The 21,021-nt window shown below is 40.2% G+C and overlaps 1 protein-coding gene across 1 annotated transcript; it reads right to left on the bottom strand.

Moving 5' to 3' along the window:
- Positions 1-1,088: 1,088 nt before the first annotated feature.
- grnb (granulin b) lies at positions 1,089-20,956 on the bottom strand. The gene is made up of 17 exons (XM_030077898.1): positions 20,818-20,956; positions 20,471-20,561; positions 19,499-19,639; positions 17,073-17,213; positions 15,809-15,922; positions 14,468-14,609; positions 12,916-13,025; positions 11,307-11,442; positions 11,055-11,146; positions 9,720-9,861; positions 9,185-9,282; positions 8,507-8,740; positions 7,050-7,286; positions 6,166-6,429; positions 5,293-5,526; positions 4,145-4,399; positions 1,089-3,081 (listed from the first exon to the last, which is right to left on the bottom strand). The coding sequence occupies exons 2-17, from the start codon at positions 20,471-20,473 to the stop codon at positions 2,935-2,937; spliced, it is 2,490 nt and encodes an 829-aa protein (XP_029933758.1). The 5' UTR covers positions 20,474-20,561; positions 20,818-20,956; the 3' UTR covers positions 1,089-2,934.
- Between the last annotated feature and the right edge of the window lie 65 nt (positions 20,957-21,021).

The following is a 21,021-nucleotide window of genomic DNA, read 5'->3' as shown; positions in this document are numbered from 1 at the left end:
CCTGTCCACCAGCACATTTGTTGTCCCAAATTCAGATGAGTGGAATCTATACATTCCTATGGGAATTAGCGACATGCCGGTGGAGGGAGTGTGAAAGCGCCCTGCGTGTGGGTGTGTGTTTTGTCGGGGTCCCTTTCCCTGGCAACATCTGAATGGACTGACCAATGTGGAGGCTGTGGAGAAAGCGTGCTGACATGTCAGTGGGTTTTAGTCAGTTCAGTCCACTGTTGGTGGGTCAAAGTGGCTATACATAGATCTGGAGAGCCTCTCCGGGGCCAATAGTGCTGCTTCAGGTCTCATTCACTTACAGGAACATATGTCACATCAATGGAAATTTATGCAATTCTTCTGATCAGATTTTTTGGAAGATTTAACACAGTATAAATTCAAGGTTAAAAAAAAAAAAAACAGATCAGGGCAATGGATTATTATTTTTCAAGGTTTATATGATTTTTTTTTCATGCCCAAAAAGGCTGAATAATTGAATTTTGAGGACAAAAAATCGTAAATTGAATCATTTCAAAGGGGGAAATAGCCAATCCCTTTATCAGATCTCTACATCTCAATAATAAAGCAGCAGTCTGTCTTTGAGGGACTCAATTAAAAAAAAAAAAAAAAAAAAAACTCCCCTGTTGAGCACATTTCAATGCTAACAATGGAGCCATATAGGAAAGGAGGAGCTGGCCTCATTTGGAGATAAAACCTCATCTGTGGCCCATTGTCCTCAACTCAAGCAGAAAAGTCACTATGTGCATTTGACCACCAGGGGGCATATGAACTGGTCCTTCTCTATTCTGGCTGGGCAGGGCTGCCAAGCTGACAGCAAAGTGGGACACAAACCCCCACAGCTGCGGTGCGGCAGCGGGGTCAGGGCTTCTTTTGCCTATCAACACGTGTTTACTTTGGTTGTCATAACAACTTTTTGATGACAAAGACGGGGGAGGAGGGCGTGGGGTAAGAGGATATGGATGGAAAAGGCCAAAGGAAGTGCGGGGGAGCTCATGCCACGAGGCTGTGAGCATCCTGTCAACAAACAATCTCCAAGGATGACATCACTGAATTTAATTATCACATGTAAATCGACGAGGTATTTTATACAACTTTATTTCACTCATCACTCCCCTCTTCAACGGTGTAAAATCTTTCAAAGACTGCTAAAATCAACTTCCAATTCTTGCAGAACATTTCTTCATGAGACAAGATTTATCTGAAAGTAGAAACAAATACAAATCAAAAAAGCAAATCATACTGACTCATTTTAGCTGGAATGAATGAATATCATCAACATAATGTGGATGTGGATGATGATAAAATGTCCGGAAACTTAATTTATTTAAAGACAGATCCAATCCCAATAAAGTGTTTTTGGTGTTTTGAATCTGCACATAGTTGAATTTCGATTTCCCAAATGGCCTTACATACACAGCCACTGTCTCAATGCCCATGTAGCCTGATTTCCATTCACTGCAAATGGGGCATGTACACAATTTTTTCCTTAATGACATAAAGACAAACTTTTGTTTCCAGCTTTTTTTCTGGGAGACTCAATGTTAACAAATTCAGGTTGAGCTGTCAAATATAAAAGGTAACAGAACATTTGCCCTTGATTTTCCCATAAACCTCTGATTGAGTAGTATATTTTCTCCACACGGTGTATGTAGGGAAGTCATACTGACCAGCCAACACAGCCTGAGGTGAAATCTGAAAAGGCACAAGCTCTTTTTTTATGCTCAGTCATTTTTCATTTGCCATTATTTATGCTATTTATTGCCATAGCCATATAATGTCTATAGCAATAAAACTAGAAATGTGAACTGTACGTGTAAATTTCTTACAACTTGCATAGGAAACGAATTAACAAATGATAAAAATAACGGATTTGTTTCTTTGTCCCTGTTTTACCTGAAATGTGTCTTCACTGATCTCAAGTTGTAGGAAAAACTGAGACAACTTTATCCACTTCACACTGATTTCTGTGCCTGACACAGAAATCCTCGACATAAATTCAAACACAGCAAAAATTAAGACAAAAAAAAAATTAAATAAGAGTCGACCTAAAATCACAGCTACCATTCTAACTAAACATTTGCCCACAGACTGACAACACTCACAATGAGACCAGAACAGTGACAACCAGCAACTTGTGTTCATGAAGCAATCAACGAGGACATCTTGCTTCCTTATGGGAGGCAAAGTAAAGAAGGGAAGTTTGGAGTTAGCGATTATGTTCAGAAACATCTCCTCCCAAATATTCTGCAGTGATCTTAGCAAATTTTGCCTGGAATAAGGCGACAAGTACATTCATTTTCTCATTTGGTAGAGAATGAAGCTGGCAGTTACTGGGAGGCAATGGAGCAAACTAACTTTTGAGAAGAAACAGGCAGCTCCATATTAAAATCATGTTTCCAATTTAGAGACACCTTAAAAAAACAGTGTGGTGGAGCCTTTATGTATATGAGGTTGCGATATAATGAGACTTCTTACTATATTTCTCACGGTTATGATATTGTCATCAACATGTAGCAGATGAAGCTGGGGTGATGATATATTCTCTGGCTGGTGCAAAACACGACAAGAATCCTGCACACTCCTTTTTCCCTTGCAAGAATAACATTTTGTTCAAATTGCAAGATAATTTTTAAAGAATGATTGACTGTCAGATTAATCAAATGACACGAATATAGTGTGCACAGTATGCTTTCCATGTTTTGCACCAAGCCCAAGTCTTCTTCACAACTGTCACCAAAAAAAATTCTCAAGAGTGCAAAAACCTGGTAAATATTATGGTCTTCACACTTCCCGTGAAAGGCAAAACAAACAGGGAGTGTGAAAGAGAAATGAAAAATGTTTTTTGTCCCTTGTCCATAAACAAAAACTGCTGCAGAGGTGTTTAGTGGCTGGAGAGTTGGAGAAGATCAGTGCATCTTGTCATCATTAAAGTCCAAAGGGGACAAAGTCTCTCTTTCTGTCCCAGAAGGAAGTGTCCCAGATTGGCTGGGTTCGCTGGGTACAACCTCCGGCCGCCAGGTCACATGAGTATCCCATAGGACAGCAGTGTTTGGAATCAGCACAGCATACAGCCTGTTGGAAGAGGAGCACTTACATTCAACTGTCCAAGTTTCTGTGTCTCACAATCAGCTACAACTAAAAAGGGCTGAATGTGTGTGGAGGAGAGAGGCTTTTCAAAAAGAGCTACACACTGAGAAGAATGGGCATAAAACGTCTGATTATGATCTTTAAAACATAAAATGTCATGGGGGTGAAATTTATTCAAACCTTTATTTAAGCCTTGAAAGTCACTGAGGTCTCCCTCATTCGCAATGATGTCATGATGGTGATGGCTATTCCGGGATGAGGTAGTTACTCATTCTTTTATCCCACTAACATTTTCCTAGCCAGTCAGGGGATTGTCACCTGCGACCTTCCAGTCAAAAGCTGCTTCATTAACCTGCTGCATTACAGATGTATCAATAACAAAGTTATACTGAAGCTGAAATAGTGAATGTTTCACGAATAAGTGTTGAATGTGCATGAGTGGGGCTCTTGTCCAATTCAGCTACTGGGATGAGTGCTGTAGCTTGTGGGTCTGCTGTTTGTCTTTCAGGAAATAACAGCATGCTGACTTCATTTATTGAATGACATTTCCTGACTATTTCAGGAGGTCTGTTTAGTTGATAAATTGATCATTCTATGCCAGTTTCATCTTCTACTGTATATTTTATACGTATATCATACGAATTTTTGATAAAACTATGAGATTTGACTTCTTGCAAATGTCCCTCCAGACATGAGAAAAACACTCTGCTCCAAAGAGAAATGTTGTGAAATATGAGTAATGGGACCACAGAAAATATGAAATGGGAGCACGGTGGGCTAGTGTGTTCAACATTGCAGAATAATACACTAGTATCTACACTTCACTAGTGGGTATAGCAGCCTACAGAGTTGCTCTGGAACATGTGACACGATGTTCACTGGTCACATTATCCACATTCCAACGGGCAGAGCCAGAAGAGACACCATTGAAAATTAAATCAACATAGAATGTTTGCCGCATAATTTTTCACAAGAAAATGATCAAACTATGTCAAGAGCTGATGTGAAGTCTTGGTGTTATGTATCCAGATATTCTCACAAGCTATACCTTGGGTGAGGGGCAGCATGCCCACTCTGTGGCTGAGGTCTTGCAGCACGTGTCTTGCCTGGCGCAGCGAAACTTCCCTGTGCTATCACATGGTACGTCCTCTTCCTCGTTGTGTCTCCGTTTAGATTCTACCACTTGGCTCAAAGGGACGGTGCGGAGCAGCAGATCCAGGGCCTTTTTTTCACAGGTTCCTGTCTGCATGTTGCATGTGTAGCCCTGAGGGCAGCAGTGCTCATGGTCCTCACAGCATACCGCCTGAGCAGGAACAAGGATCAGACAGAATCAAACATCAGATGAGCTACAAATTTAAGATTGTCAGTATATTCAGAAGTGAAGCCATTCAGCGGGTAATGGTATTGCAAGTCATTTACCCTCTGGAAGGGTTTTACTAATTTGTAAATGCTAGTTAACATTTGACAACAGGAGACAGTTCAGTTAAAAGCAAGTTAGCGAAATTATAGCTTTGCAGGAATGGAAGTGTGTTTTTCATCTTGTGCTGCCAAAAAAAGGAAACACTGGGTCACAACTCTAATTTACATTTGGCATTGGTTTTAGTTTTACATACTGAAATCCAATCCAATTTATGAGCTGGATGAGACCGTGTGTAGTACAAGCACAGGTGCAAAGGATTTTCAAGGTTTCTAAGTAGGAGTTTTAATTCATTATGAAGAAAATAAGGCACTTAAACTAGAGTTTTGATATTTTAGATATTACAAGTGGTACTTGTTTTGATATAGCAGTAGGACAAAAAAAGGTTTCATTGAAAAAACAAACTGTATTTTGAAACAGTGAGGCAACTGTTTGGAAAATGCTGTACGTTCACAGGGAAAAAAAAATGTTTTGAACCCTACTACTATTGCCAATAAATGCTCACAAACTCATTACATAGTGCTTTCCAGATGAAACACACGGGCTATTTCATAACAAATCAGATAGGCTGCCTTAAAACTTACTGTCTCTTCATGATTTCATGAAGATAAAGTTGGTAAATTTCTTCCAGTTAGTCAATTTTTAGCGATGTCTGATCAAGTCAACGGAGCAGATGATGAGCTGCCTTCAAAGCTGAATGAGGCTGTCACACAGTTACTCAAGTACACAGACCTACATCAAGTTAACAACTAATTAAAAATAGAAAGCCAATGCCACACCTTGACCAGAGGGCAGCAGCCCCACTCTCCTGTTGGCAGCTTACAGCAGGTCGTCCCAGAGGCACAGCTGCTCTTGTTGTCACATTTGACGTCTGCCACGGTGCCAGGCAGGGCCAGGGCGCTCTGTTTGGTGTACCAGGGGATGACATGGGGGCCCTTCGAACAGGAAGATCTGTGGGTGTCACAAGTGTAGCCGCTGGGGCAGCAGTGGTCTCCCTCAGCACAACACACGGCCTGATGAACAGGAAAAGGTGCTGTGATTCTTTCCTTTCCAAATTCTCAACAACCCCATCCTGACTACCAATGACACCTACTGCATGATGAGCTTTTCCTGGAGGGATCCTCACTGACGCAATGCCTCCCAGGCATTTCTCGGTACAAATACCTTCACAGGATTCTGATAACACAAATCACTGAAGTGCAGACTTGAAAGGATGAACCTTAGCAGTGAGAGGCATGCTTAGGATGGCTGCCCAAATCTGACAGGGCCTGACTGTTCCTGTCGGATCGGGTATGAACAGACAGAAATTTCAAGTATACAGGCTGAGTCAGGTCAGATTTTTAGCTTCTGTTTTCAAATTTTTCCATTAATGTTTTTCTTCTTTGATTGAAAGAATTTTTTAAAGTGGCATTTTAAACTTAATTTTGGATAGAGTTTGTGGATGGATTTGAATGATTTTCCCTCCAGCAATTTCAATCTGAAGACAGCAGGTGCACAGTTAATGAGCTGCAGATACATTTTTATTGATGGGGTTTATTAAAGCTCTGGTGGGGGATTTAGACAAAATTCTCTCAATCATAATCTGGTTCAAAATATCAGAGCCAAGCTCTAGCATGAAGCTCTGAAACCATCATACTGACTGTAACTTGTACCTTCGGCAGAGGGCAGCACCCCCACTTGTGGGCTTTGTTCATGAAGCAGCAGGTGGTGTCTTTGGGGCAGCCGGTGTGGGCGTCACACATGTTCTTGGCTGGCCGAGGTGCACTGGCAACAGTCTGGGCGGGCTCACTCTGTAGGGCTGGGATCTTCCGGACCCAGGGGAGGCTGAGGTCACCAGGCTTGTCACAAGTCTGCTGGACCACGTTGCACTTGTAGCCTTTGGGGCAGCAGTGCTCATGGTCATTACAGCACACAGCCTGGGGAGGATGACACAGAAATTTGTGCTGCAATATTTCCCTCTAAATCTGAAATTTCTTCAGATCTATGATCTAAGGGAGCAAAGCGACAAGTAACTGTCCATTTTATTTAACATTTAAATGATAAAGAAATCAATGCATGCCATGTAGCAATGAGATTCCACTTTGCTTTGATCCACTTATCCACAATATCACATTGGACTGTGATCTCCTGCAATATCCTCTTCAAAGAACTTGGAAAATATATATATTTTTTAAGACTCATTAAAAAACCTTTGGCATGACAGGGTTGCTGATTAGCACCTAACAGAGAATTAATGACCCACCATTAGAAAGTAAACTGCCATTACAGTTTTACATGCCATTAGATTTTTACATAACTGAACTGTCTCCAAATCTAAGTTCTACAAGAGAAACCTCACCAAATCACACAGAAACTATCTGGATTGATAGACTGCACTAAGGATAAGTGGGAGAATATTGTAGCTGAACTTTAGCTGTTCCTTTAAAGACAAAAAAAACTCCTCTGTCATCTGACCTGCAGAAGCACATCCCTGTACTATCCCCTCATGTACATTGAATATACCGTATGCACTTTCACACTTGAAGGAGATACTGACTTGAGGTAGGGGGCAGCACGCCCACTGCCCAGAGCCCTGCTTGCAGCAGGTGGTGCCACCCGGGCACATGGTTTGCCTGTCGCATTTCTCACTCTGCTCTCCTGTGGTCAGAGCAGACACCTTCTCCAACCAGGGCAGGGACGGCCTGGAGCCTGAGGGGTCCTCGCAGACCCCGGCCTCTAGGTTACATACTGTGTCATGTGGGCAGCAGTGGATATGATCGTTACAGCAAACAGCCTGAAAAATAAACAGACAATACAGGGATAATGTTGGGAAAGACTGATAGAAATTAACTACAAACTACAGTTTAATAATCAAAATGATTCATTTTGCTACATTCATTATACAAGAGTCAATTAATTTCTCAAGAGCTCGTTTTGATTTTCTCAACCCAACCTCATTTCCAGTTCAAAGACTTCACAGAGATGAATGATGATCTTACTCCCTCGTTTAAGAAGTTATTTTCTGCATGGTGCAAATAATGAAGGGAACAACTGATCTGAGACCAGAAATGTGAGGTTCACCTCTGTCCAATTCAGATGGTTGCTTTCTCTAGTGGGTCACTAAGTGTGTGCATCCTACATCACCACTATATACATCACTAAAGCATATTTTTATTGTGGTTAAAATGCAGCTTTAAGGGGCAAATCTATAATTGCAATAAACTCCCGCTTCTGAAATGGCATAAGCACAACATTGACTTTGTTTACGTAGACATTATGTAGCTTTTTGTGTCTGAAATTAACTGCATAAAGATTTGATACAATGTCTGTGACAGGCAACTGTGAGTTTTGCAAATATTTTGAGGGCATTTGATGGGTTTGTTAGAAGTGCTTCTTAACATTGGTAAAAAAAAATAAAATAATAAAGTACAGTTGTGGTGTGTTAAGACAGAGTTCTACAGCCTTTTCTGCAATCTACAAATCAAACACTTAAAGAATATATGCAAATATAAATGAATCTATGAATCTGGATGTGCAGCATTTCAGTCTCATTTCAGTCTGGCCTAAAACAGTATAAGAGACGAGGTGCTGCAGACAAAAATGCATCATCAGAGGAAAAAACATTGGGCAGGACACTTACGACACAATGTTTCAGCCTGAGGCTTTCATGCCTCCTTTTTTCCTCTGTTGTGCAGCATTTCCCAAGTAGTTTTCCAGCAGTCCTAGTTGAGCATGATTTACTGTAGTTTTGGGTGCACATTCATCAAGGTTTAGGTCACTTTTTGAATCCTAATGTGAGCTGCAGTCCTAAAATGACTACTGGTAGGATTCTTCATTTTGATTAATGTGGAAATCCAAATCACTGACCCTAAACTTCTGTGTCCTTCAGGGGAAAATGGGCTAAATCATGTATTTTTTCTTGGCCCACCTCTGCTCAAAGTACAAAGGAGAAATGCTGGAATCCATCTTTCACTATAACCCAGCAAAAATGTCACTCTTCCAGCGTCCTCCTACCTGGGGCAGAGGACAGCAGGCCCAGTCACCAGTGGGGGTCTTGCAGCAGGTGGCTTTTCCTGGGCACGATGTAGATCTGTCACACTTGGAGTTATCGGTCAGCAGGCTGAAAGTGGGCACTTTGCCAAGCAAGGGCATCACAGCGTTGCCTGAGGGATCATCACATGTGGAGGCTGCCAGATTACAAATGGTACCATGGGGACAGCAGTGGAGGTGGTCCTCACAGCACACTGCCTATAAGGAGGAGGAGCAAGTAAAAAGTGCATTATATGTAAGCATGTCCATTTCTATACAATTTTGATTTCCATGTAAGGTATTCTCCACAGTGTCTATTACAGTATCTATTACTATTATAGTATTACAGTATCTTAGAAAAACTGTCTGAAACATGCTGTCCTCCATGAATAAACAGTGAGGCTGAATATTGGCATACTAAAGTGCTTTATTTGTATTATCACAGTTTCTTTTATGCACATAGCAGCACAACGAGACAACAAAACAAATTTCTACTTGAGACTACTGTTGAAGATCACAGCTATATGGTGTAATACTTCAACTATAGACAAGAGAAATAGATATGATCTGAAACAGGTTCATGTGCTGAGTACTTCTGTAGAGCTAGACAGAGGATCAATCATTATCAGTCTGTCCCATTCACACACACCATTATGCCAGTACCTTGGCGAGGGGGCAACAGGCCCATTCTCCCTGTAACGTTTTACAGCAGGTGCTGCCCTCAGCGCAGGCTACAGAGTCATTGCAGGGCACATCACCAACTGAAAGATAAAATGGAAAAATGTAATCTGCTAATCTAATAGCATATATGTAAGCTCCACTTAAAGGGGAAGACAAATCAAATTAAGGATTCATATGCAGTTTGTTATTGTTATGATCTTTGACAGACATGTCATCTGTGACTCTAAAAATCTCTCAAAGCCAGAAACCAGAGAGCTATGACTCGAAGATGTGATAGATAGATAGAGTACTTCATTGTAGAATTTAGTGTATAAGTTTCTTTATGGCCATGCAAAGTCAGCAGATGCTGCCTGACAACAGAATAAGTAACATCACTCGAGGCCAATAATTAATTAATTTAGTGAAAATCACTCTTAAAACAAAACTAAAAACCTGGCAAGGCTCCACTGACAATGACTTGAGTCAGAGCAAGAAAATGTATCCTTTGCTCTTGGTGAGACAGCTATGTCACTCTGACCTGTATTCTGTATTGGTGTCACAGCAGCAGGGATCTTGATGGCCATGGTGGTCTCTCCCTGCGCTGCCACACAGGTGCTGTGGACCAGGTCACACTTGGTGTCTGCAGGACAGCAGTGGATATGATCTGAACAACACACCGCCTGGAGGATGAACACAGGTAGATTAATAATTGTCCGGATTTTATAGTACTGCTGCTCAGTTCCAAATCGATAATCAGTTCCTTTGAACCATAACCTCAGGAATAGAGAATCGAAAGTGTGAGGTAATACTGCAGCATCATAAAACTACTCCAATCTATATAAAGCTGAAAGCCATAAATAAGTTTAGAGCAAAGAGGTGAATCCAAAATCTTTTATGTAAGAGGAAATAGAAATTGCATTTAGGCTGCCAAAACAATTGCTTTTCAGCTGAAAACTGGCTGACATTTCCTGCTGACTACTGAGTGAATGCAGTATACTTTTAAGTCATCACAACAGCACTGAGTCACTGTGCTGGCAGTAGGAAAGACACTAAAATGGAAAATTAAACCTTAGCCTCAACTGCATCTTCAAAATTTTCATCTGAGTTAAAATAAACCTGAAGCATAACCTAAAGCTCACAATTACTATAACTTACCAATCATTTAATACTTGACCTATATCAAAATTCATTAGTCTTGAGAAAATAACATTGTACAAATCATGGCTGCTCTTTATTGAGCAATGCTGGATCAATCAAACGAAGAAAGCCATATTATTTAAAGTCATATTACAAAGAAAATCTCACGAGTTTCACAGTAACACTGAATCTCAAACAATCCAACAAAGTGAGATTAAAGGTCAATTTATTCTTCTGTGTCAAAATGCCATTGTAGTTATGCCACAGGTTTCTGCAACTCCTGCAGAACCCAAGGAGGCTGCCACTGTGGCTGACGTGCACCTCTTAAGAAATGCAACTGTGTGTCAAGCGATGCAAGACGACAAGGACTGCCACTGGTCCACTAGGCTGCTTTGTGCTGCTATTGTGAGTTAATTTCCAGAGAGTGAGGACAACATGATGCCAGTTGGAACGGCTGGAACTAAGGAGGTTTGAAAGGATGTGCTGATATTGTGTACTCATCTCCAAATTATTCAAACTGTAAGATGTCACTAAATTCACAGTGAGAAATTTCCCAAAATATAGCTTAGAACACCGCTAGAGTGTCCAACAGTGGACTCAGTTCAGTTACAGCATAGCTATGGTGACACTAAAATAAACACAATAAAACAATAAATTAACCTTTAATGGATCTGTCTGGGTTTTGTTTGTCTTCAGCAGGAATGTTTATCCCTATAGCAGGTTAGCTGCTACTCACATTGGGCATAGGACAGCAGCCATAGGTGCCATTGGCCATCTGGCAGCACGTGGTCTCATCAGGACACGTTGAAACCTTGTCTGGACAGTCAACTGATGAGGAAATACCAGAACAGACAGGGAATTAAATCATCATTATTTTTGATGAAGATACAAAATCTGTCAACGTGCTTGTCACTGGTGAATCAATTTACAATCAGTCTTAAAATAAAAACAGATGGGAATGATCCAGTCTCTTACTGAACCTTCTCACCATCATTGGGGAGAGCAGGGATCTTCCTGGAGAGTGGGACCGGTGCCTCACCAGAGGCAGGTCTGCACATCTCATGCTCAAGGTCACATGTTGTGTTGCTGGGGCAACAGTGGAGGTGGTCGGTGCAGCACACGGCCTGTTCATGAGTCAGACAAAAACCATAAGTCAAGGATTGAAAGTTTGTCGGTTTGGCTCTTCCTAGAGACACAAAACAGAGGCATGACATCAAAAAAACAAAACAAAACAACAACAAAACAAAACAAAAAAACATGTAATAGCACTCTTACTTCCTTGAGTTTATGTTATGTTGATGGGACCTAACATAGGGAGGAATCATTCAAAAGTATATACCAACAGGAAATCACTTAGGGAGAGCAACACTAATCAGATGGGATGGATGGATGGAGAGGAGGAATTGTGTTGAGGTTTTACTGGGTGAAAATTTTATTTACACCCACTGGGGCAGAACTAGGTCACTAGTAAAGATGCTTTTATTTCCCCCAGGAACTGCAAGTCATGGGAGTTCATTTCATGGTGTCTTTCAACCATCTGTACAGATTACTGTCCAAAACTAATTGCTATGTGATATTTTTATATCTACCAGAGGTTATGTGTTCATCTTCAGTTTGTCTTTCTGCTGACAAGATATCTTAAAAACCTATGAACAGATTTCCAAAACGTTTGGTAGACAGATGAGGCTTGTCTCAAAGAATAATTGTCAGGATTTAGGTGGTGATCCTTATCTGGGATTTCTGCCACCAGATGATAATCATTCAATTTAAGTGATATGAGTGATGTCACTGGGGTAACAGCAAGTTCATCGGCACAGGCTTGCATTCTCTCCAGAAGCCATCTGGTAGTGCGTGGTAATATGGCTAGAAATATTACCACAATTACAATTTTCATATCAGTGATTTTTACCACAATGTACGGAAAATATTGTTTCTGTCGGACAGGTAACTTTTTTTTTTTCCTGAATCAAAGAGTCATAGATCAGACAGTCGACTTTTATATGTGCCTGATGTGAATGAGAAAGCACATCACAAGACTGCGCACAACAGTGTGTGACCACTTGTGAGATTACATCGTGAGATTTGATGTTGGGAGAAATTAATTTTCTCTGCCTCGTGATTCCCAGCACAGCTCCCAGCACATGTTTGCATCAATATACTGGTTTACATGACAGTAGACTACAAAAAGAAAATTATGGTTTAAATTATTGGTTATCAGCACTGTTATATGTGTAATTGTGGTGTACGGGACAAATTATATGGTCAATTAGGAACTGTTACAAATCATAAATATGATAAGAGGAAAGAAGATGAAGACTAAATACTATTTTTCTCTAGAACTGCAAAAATCTATTTTTCTAAAGGCGTAACAAATTCAGACAGTTTACCCATATAATATTTAATCAAAGACAGACTACTCTTAATTTACTGGAAGCAAGCAGAAGAAGGTGTTACAATTTTAAATACAGTTTGTTACTGCTGAATTATACTATAGAAGCATAAACAAGAAGTTGTAATCACAGGTGCGGACCAAGCTTGGGCCACTAAACATCAATATATTCTTCTACACCGTATGAATTGGACGGAGCCATAAGTACCTCTGCGTAGGGACAGCAGCCGTAGTCTCCACTGGTTAGCAGGCAACATGTGGTATCATCTGGACAAGTGCTCTTTCCATCTGGGCAGGTCAGTGATGCAACACGAGCAGCTACATAAACAAAGAGAACATGGTCAGTATTTACCACTGCGATACGGTCAGCATACCGCAGCTGAGACACAGGAGGATTTCAATGACATCCATTCACCCTATCATTTATTATAGGACATCCCTTTTCATGTGAGAAATGGTTCTTTTGACCTGCAATAAGGCGTGGTATTGGCAAGAAGCACACAATGTGATACGTATCATGATACATGGGTCCTAATACAATGTATATCACGATGCAATGCAATACTCTACACAACTGACCAAAAATGTATAAATACATCTTTAAATACGACCTACTGCATAACATCTGGGCAGACTAATAAAATACTTTATGATATACTGGGTGACAAAATGACCCAAATTTAATTTGATATTACCATTCCAATTTAATAAGACAAATTAGCAAAATGCAACTACTTAACACAGCACAATAACATGATGATTGATTGATTGATGATGGATGTCATGGCATCATATGAAAATGAAGTGTATGAGCGATACATGTCGATACAAGGTGCTGGAATATCAGTTCTGTATTGAAAAAAAATAATACTGCGATACTTAGCTATATCAGTTATTCATTTATTTATTTATTGCACTAGCTAACAAAAGAATATGACCAACATGAAAGTGGGAGGCTTGGGAGCAAACAATAGCAAAATGTAACCAGTGCAGATGCTAGATGGGGGTGGGGGGTGTTTGGAATTGAAATGGGGGGAAACCACTGAACCATTTATCCAATTAGACACTTCATATCAGATATCAAAGTTGACAGTCTGTACTTCAGCTGCATAGTCCAAATTAATTGAGAAAACTTGTAAAATAGTAGTCTAGATACATTTAAAGCCTCCTTCATGTGCAGGGAGCAGGTTTGGCTTGTTCACACTGCCACTGACAGCTCTCAAAGATAGACTGTCAGAGCTGAGAGCAAATTTATTCAGTATTTTTGTCACAAAGATCATTTATTTTTTTAAGTTTAGCTCCATGTTAAGGAAATTATGCGTAATATTAGAGATAGATAGATAGATAGATAGATACTTTATTCATCCTGAAGGAAATTCACAGTTTGCAACAGTATCCACAGATTACAAGATTAAATAAATAAAAAATAAAGAATAAAAGATGACACTAGAGATCTAAGTACCCAATGTGCAAAAAACTGTGTGCATAGATGTATACAATGTGCATAGATGTGGGCAATGTGCAAATTTACAGTATAAACAGATGATAAATAGCAGCAAGCAATATATACACTATAAACAAGGAATATATAAAAAAAATAGAAATATGAACAATTTAAACAGCAGAGAAAAAATAACCTAAACATATTCACCTTTTCCTTCATTATGACCTGAGGATGTTAGTTGTTTTGTCACAATTGCATGTTTATCCATCCCTAAGAGCTGCCATCATCTTTTTTTAAACTATGCAGAATACCCCACCTGGCTTATTCTCCCTCCTTCGGGCAGGCAGCTTCTCCAGCATGGGAAAGGCTTCTTTAGTGGCAGACACACACTTGGAGTGAGTAAGGTCACATTTTGTTCCTGCAGGGCAGCAGTGGCGCTTATCCTCACAGCACACCGCCTGTACAGAGAGGAAGAAGCATTCTTCCACTTGAGTAAGGCACTAAGTTTTCTGCAGACAACAGAAAGGTGCAGAGGCACAATGCGAGTGCTGACAAATGCCGCAATTTACAAACATAAGATGAGCAATGTGACACATAACCCAAGCTTTCTCTGTCAGAAAATGAATGAATAAAGTGGACACCAAATCAATATTGTTATGTAATATAATAGTGCATCAAGAGTTTAATTCCCAGGATAAACAGCTGTACAATCTGAACATGTGTGAACTTTTAATCTGATTTCATTTTGAACACTTGAACATCTGTTGTGGTATCAAATTAAGTGCTCCTATTAGCATTCTTCCACTATTAAAACTGAGCACTGCAACCAATCACAGCAGATGCGTAGCACACACTGTATTCTTCATATTCTTTGTTTACATCTGTCATTCCTCTTGACCTGAGCATGCATGGGCTCAAAAAGGTTGAACTATAAATGCTGCTAGCCAAAGAAGAATGCAGACTTATGTTTGAATTCAGCATAGTGAATGGCAAAAACTAAAGATTAGCTGGCCAAACACTAGGTAAGCATAATTAAAACCACTAATGAGAGAGAGATAATTAAATCTTCAGGCAAATATGAAGTCATTTGAGTCAACAACAATGGATCAGAAATATTTCGGTTAGCAAAAAATGACGTCAAATAAGCACAGGTACAGTGCAAACTTTGCCTAGAGTAGTTGCTGCACCTCAAAACATCATCCAATATGATAAGCAGTCAAATAATCATAATTATCCTTGTAGTCATGAACGTGCAGTCTTAAGATAAAGGCAGGCCAGGAAGCTACCTTTCCTACACAGCGGCTGGAAAATTCTGTAATTACCAAGATAATTTGATTTTTAGATGATAATAAGACCTAAAAATGATGGCTGGTTATGCACTGAGGTGGCTGGTAGAATAGACATACTTACAAACCACGTCATAAGCCGACCATCATCTGGCTGCAAGGTAGCTTTAATTTTTAACTCTGATTTAAGCATTAAGGTTGTAAATAACTTTCAGAGAAAATGCTTCAGCAAAATGTTTTATTTTGTTTTTTTTCCCAAGCACTGTGTGTTTGGGGCTTGTGCGGCACCAGTGGTTCTACATCAGACAGTTGAATGCAAAGTGTTTAAGTATGCGTGAGGGTGTGTGTGAGGGTGTGCTCATGCGTGCTACCTTGGCCAGTGGACAGCAGCCCCAGGAGCCGTCAGGAAGCTGGCAGCAGGTGGTGTCGTCCGGACACTCCGACTCCTGATCCGGACAAATGACTGCCTTTACTCCCTCCTTGAACTAGAACCGGCACAGCCCATGCATACCAATGACAGGGGCACACATGGTTATTAGAGACTTGAAAATGGCAAGATCACAGGTGTACCTAATACAGTAAACGTGATTTATTCATGTGGACTTGAAGATTTTAGCCTTCTTGCATCGTTTACATGTAACCAACACCAGCAAACAGTCAGGTCTATAGTCGCTGAAAATCAGTTTAACAGGGCATAGAGCGATTTTGTCTGACAAAACCACATGCAGCATAAATAATAATTTAAAAAAAAGTTTATCAGGAATGAAAGGCAAAACACTTAATTCTGCCGATGATGCTCTGTGACTAAACTGACATATTTGTGAAACTCTACAAAACTCTACAAAAGACCAAATTAAAAAGACCAAAGTGATTTCAACTTAGCACATGACACAAAGGGCCATGTTAGAAATTCAAGTCAATTCAAGTCTGAAAAACTGTTTTGTTTCCCTCAACTCCAGCTGTTAACTTGAAAGGATGTGTCAATACCAGAACAATAAACAAAATGGTATGATTATGTGCTCTCCTTTTTTTGATTTGCAGTGCCGTAAGCATGATGGCAGTCATGCTTTTAGTGCTTCAGTGTTTGAGCATGCAGGCTAAGGCTAGACTAGAAAAACAACACTGAGTTACAGAGCATCAAGTTGAGTTGAAGTATTGGTATCACTTAACATTTTGGCATTGACTATAGTACCTTAGAATCGATTCTGTTGACATCAGTACTTGCCTTACTTGGTTACTACAGCCACACTGTATAAATACACATTCTGAGGTGAATTAGCCTCCATGAAGGCATATCTCATAAGCACCCTGCTCTGATGAAAAAGAGCCACAGGCAGCAAACAAAATGCAAATGTAACAAATCTTGTGCATTGCATGTGTCAAATATATTGTGTCACCTATCTTCTGAAAATTAGCACACTTACATATCCAAAGGTTGAAGTCAAGGAAACATTCTCTGCCTACCAATAACTCTGTGTATCATTGACTTCAGTGCAAAAATTTACAAGAAGCTGACATTTCTTATGTAAGGTGAGTCTAATAAACCCTGATGAGACAGCAAAGACGAGAACATTGATCTATTAAATGAAACAAAGTGTACATGAATTAATCTTGACAATTGCCTCTTAAAATTACCTGAGGGATCATCGCAAACTGTTGGGTGGGGAGTCTCCTCACCCAGGGCAGTGAAACTGTCTTGTTTATGCATTTGGAGTGGACCAGATCGCACACTGTCCCCTCGTAGCAGCAGTGGAGGTGGTCTGAACAGCACTCAGCCTACAGATGGTTTTGCAAAAGGAGACCGAGTCTTGGTTTACTGAACCTCACTCCAAACAGAAACAGGCAGAAACAGATGGGCAGAATGGACTGTGCAAAATACTCACAACTCCAAGACTTATGCACCAAAACTGAACCTGTATCCTGCAAGTCTCAGTACCATCTGATGTGAATGTATCAACAAGGATAGTAATTGGCACAATTCATACTCAAATTCACATCACTAAATCATGAAAAAAAAAAAAAAATGAAAAATGATGCAGTTGATGCAACTGCACTTTAGACAGAGATCTCTGACAGACTAGCACAGAGTTCAGGACGGTATTTCAAGCTGCCTCAAGCATTGCAAACAGGGGGTACTGTAGTCCACCAGTCTTGAGAAAACACTTCACCTTAGCTTGAAATGATTATTGTTGATGATATGATATAATAAGATGGATCGGCAGACTGCAAGAATGCCGTCCTTCAGGACTCAACATTTAGACCTGTTTTGTGTGATTGTTGACCAGTTATGATGTTTGATATTATGGCTCTAAAATAAAGAGTAACATGGCAGATAATATTGTATATTCCGATAATATGGAAAATAAATATCTGACACTGAACATACAATAAGAGGTCTGGATAATGCTAACATGACTATATCATCCATTAAATTGAATGTAATGTTCTTCAACAGAAGTTCAACAGAAGTCAGTTTGTTCACTTGCAATACTTGGCACAGCAGGTGTTGCATGCACTGAATTTTTATGTCGCTTGCACTGATAATACTGTACATCATGCATACACCACAAAAGGATGTTTTTTTTCTTGTCTTTGATAGCTTTGTGTGTTGTTTTCATTCTTTCTGAAAGAATGTTCAGATGCATCAAAGCTTAAATTAACATAATAAAGACCAGTTCACATCAAAGATCTGTTACACAGCAGCACTGTGATCAAAGATCTACAACACAGCATTGTTGTAGAATGCATTTCAGTGAGTGTGGAGAGTGAACTAGCAGCCTATCATTTCTCTAGCTTACCACTTATCACTGGGATAAGAGCCGACTCTTCAATTACACTTTTCATCAACAATAAATTACAGCTGGTCAAAAACCTCATCAGATCAGTTATGAAAGCCTGAGTCAAGATTGTTTTCTTATGTGTTTTTACTCTTCTTAGGGCATGAACATTTTTGTGAGTCTCCGTACTTCTTTAAGGATGCAGGACTGGTATTACCATGTCATGATACTAGTATTAATATGTTTTCAGCAACAAGAATTGACAGTCTCTGCATAAACCTCAATGGGGGAGAGCAGCAGAGAGCATTCTAACAGCTGATATGCAATTCCACCATAGAAACCATTGCATTTAGGAGAAATGACTTTTAAACACCTGTCCACTGTAGTGACCACTATGCGCCAGAGGGTTAATCTCAACATATTTTAACACTAGCATCCTCACCTCTGCACAGTTTCCAGCAGTGTAAATACACTATACATTGTGTATATTCACAGTATAACAGCCTTAAAAGATGACTGGTAAACTGACAAACCAGTGAGCTTCACGCAACAATCAAGTTGCAGGGTGTGCCTTGTTACAACACACTAAGTTCAAAATGGATGTCGCCATTTTGTTCTATTGGAAATTGGAGAAGTTGCAGTGCAGGCAAACCTCATGCATACACATTCATTCTAGTACTGGATGATGTGCAGTAAACCCCACTTGCCAACAGCAGAAATATTTACTGAGGTATTGAACATATTATTCTCAATTGATAATTCAAGAGTACAAATGAAAACAATTTGCCAAAAACTCCTCTCTCAATTGCTTCACCTTTACCCACTTGTAGCTAGTCTTACTCCAGGTTGTGTTGAGCAAAAATGGAACAAAACAAGAAAAGAAAAATGTCTTCAAGATGCCTGTTTTGTATGGAAATGGTTTGGTTTGACAGACATGGAAGTAACCACTGCTGACTGTAAAGTTCAGCTAAGAGAGGTGGGAAGGAAATCTCTTATACAAATCACACTTGCACATGTTCACACAGTGGAAACCCAATTAAGGACAAGTAGTGAGCATTTATTTTCTACTGAGACTATCACTTCAGTTATATGTGAGGTGTTTAAAAGTGTGATTTCAGTAAATAACGACATAAGGAAGAGGCCCTCTGTTCATTTATGCTTACAGAAAACATTACAGTATCAGACAGTCAACATTTGCTCCATAAATAGTGTGGTTTGACTTTTGAGTCATATCACCTGGTACTTAATACACTCACTCATGCACATATCTGACTGGTAACTCACCTTTGGTAGGGGGCAGCATCCATATCCTCCAGCAGGGTTCTTGCAGCAGGTGTTTTTCTCCTCACACATGCCACCATCGGGACAGATCAGCGCTGCGCTCAGGCCCAACAGAGCCACACACAGGATCCCAATCTGCAGGGTCTGAGGATGAGGAGGGGGGACGGGGCTCCATCAGCCAGTGCAGCATGATGTAATGTGCTCTTTCCAGCAGAAAAACGACCGCCCATGTGACTTACAGTGAATAAAATGTATCTTATCTCTTAGGTTTCTGTGTTTGCCTGGGAGGATTATTTGTCCTGGTTGGGATAAACTGCTAAATCAATATGGCGATTCAGAACAATGGTGTGTATGTGCTCCAAGTCAGCGAGCATTCCAGCTGATACACGGGATTTCCCAACTCAAGGAATCCAAACCTTGCTGTAAAGGTTCACGTCCTCTTAATGTGCGCACAGCATTCACATCTTTTTAAATAAACAGCACCAACACACTGGCAAAAAAGTAGCAAGTCACTATGCACAAGCCAGCACTCGCAACAGGAAATGAGTTGACATTACCATCTTCATAGCAGTCCAATAACAGGTTCCTCCCTCTATTTACTTTTTTCATATAACCCAATGACAAACAACAGCAACAGCTGCACAAATACTTACTTCACACAACAAAAAAGGCATGTGTATATACGGTGTATAAGAAGATAACTATGCCTATAACTATGACTATGATGCCTTAAGTCTTTCCTACAATCAGAAAAGTTAGGTTCAAATCTGTGCTGGCAAGCCTCTGCCATGCTGAATCTCTACAGCTCCAGGGCTGCAGGTTTTCAGCTCATCCTCACCTCTGACCACCATGAAAGTGAGAAGAAAATCCTCCCCCAAGGGCGAAAGCCACCCGGAGAATGACGAGACGATATTATCACTTAGCTGATGTGTGTGTGTGATATTTGACATTTGAGCAGCACTGAAAAGCTCTTACCATTATAACCAGGTGTCTGTGAAGGAGGCAGGAAAATGAGTTTCAGCTGTTATTCAAAAGTGGAACTGACAAGGCATACTCCCCTCGTAGCCTGGAACAAAAACAAACCATCATTTCTTTGAGGGGACGCCTAGTATCTGACGCTGTTGTAAGATATGAAAGTGGTCACAGCAAAGACGAAAAACAGGTTTAGTTAATTAAATGTCACGGAAAGACGTTGAGCTAATGGTACACTCACTGCAAATGAACTACCCAAACAGGTTAGCTTAGCTGGCTAGGTGGCTAATATCAATGCTAGCTTTGAAATAACAGTTACTTTGCGGCACTAGGGTGAAGGATAGTCTTACTTTGAACCTCGTAGGTCTGGCTCAGTATGTCCAAATTAGCACATAAAGGTCTTTTCATGTATTATATCCCGATTAAAAAAACGCTCAGCTGTACAAGGCAATGGTGATAGTCTGACTGGCAATTTTCTCCCTAACACAATTGAACAATCACATGACACACTCATCATGTGACTTTGCAGCTTAGCCCGATCTCCTTTTAAAGGT

This window comes from Myripristis murdjan, chromosome 19 (genome assembly GCF_902150065.1).
Source record: "Myripristis murdjan chromosome 19, fMyrMur1.1, whole genome shotgun sequence".
In the NCBI taxonomy this organism is placed as follows: Eukaryota; Metazoa; Chordata; class Actinopteri; order Holocentriformes; family Holocentridae; genus Myripristis; species Myripristis murdjan.
Note: the sequence above shows the minus strand (reverse complement) of the source record. Positions and strands in the feature narration are given on the sequence as shown.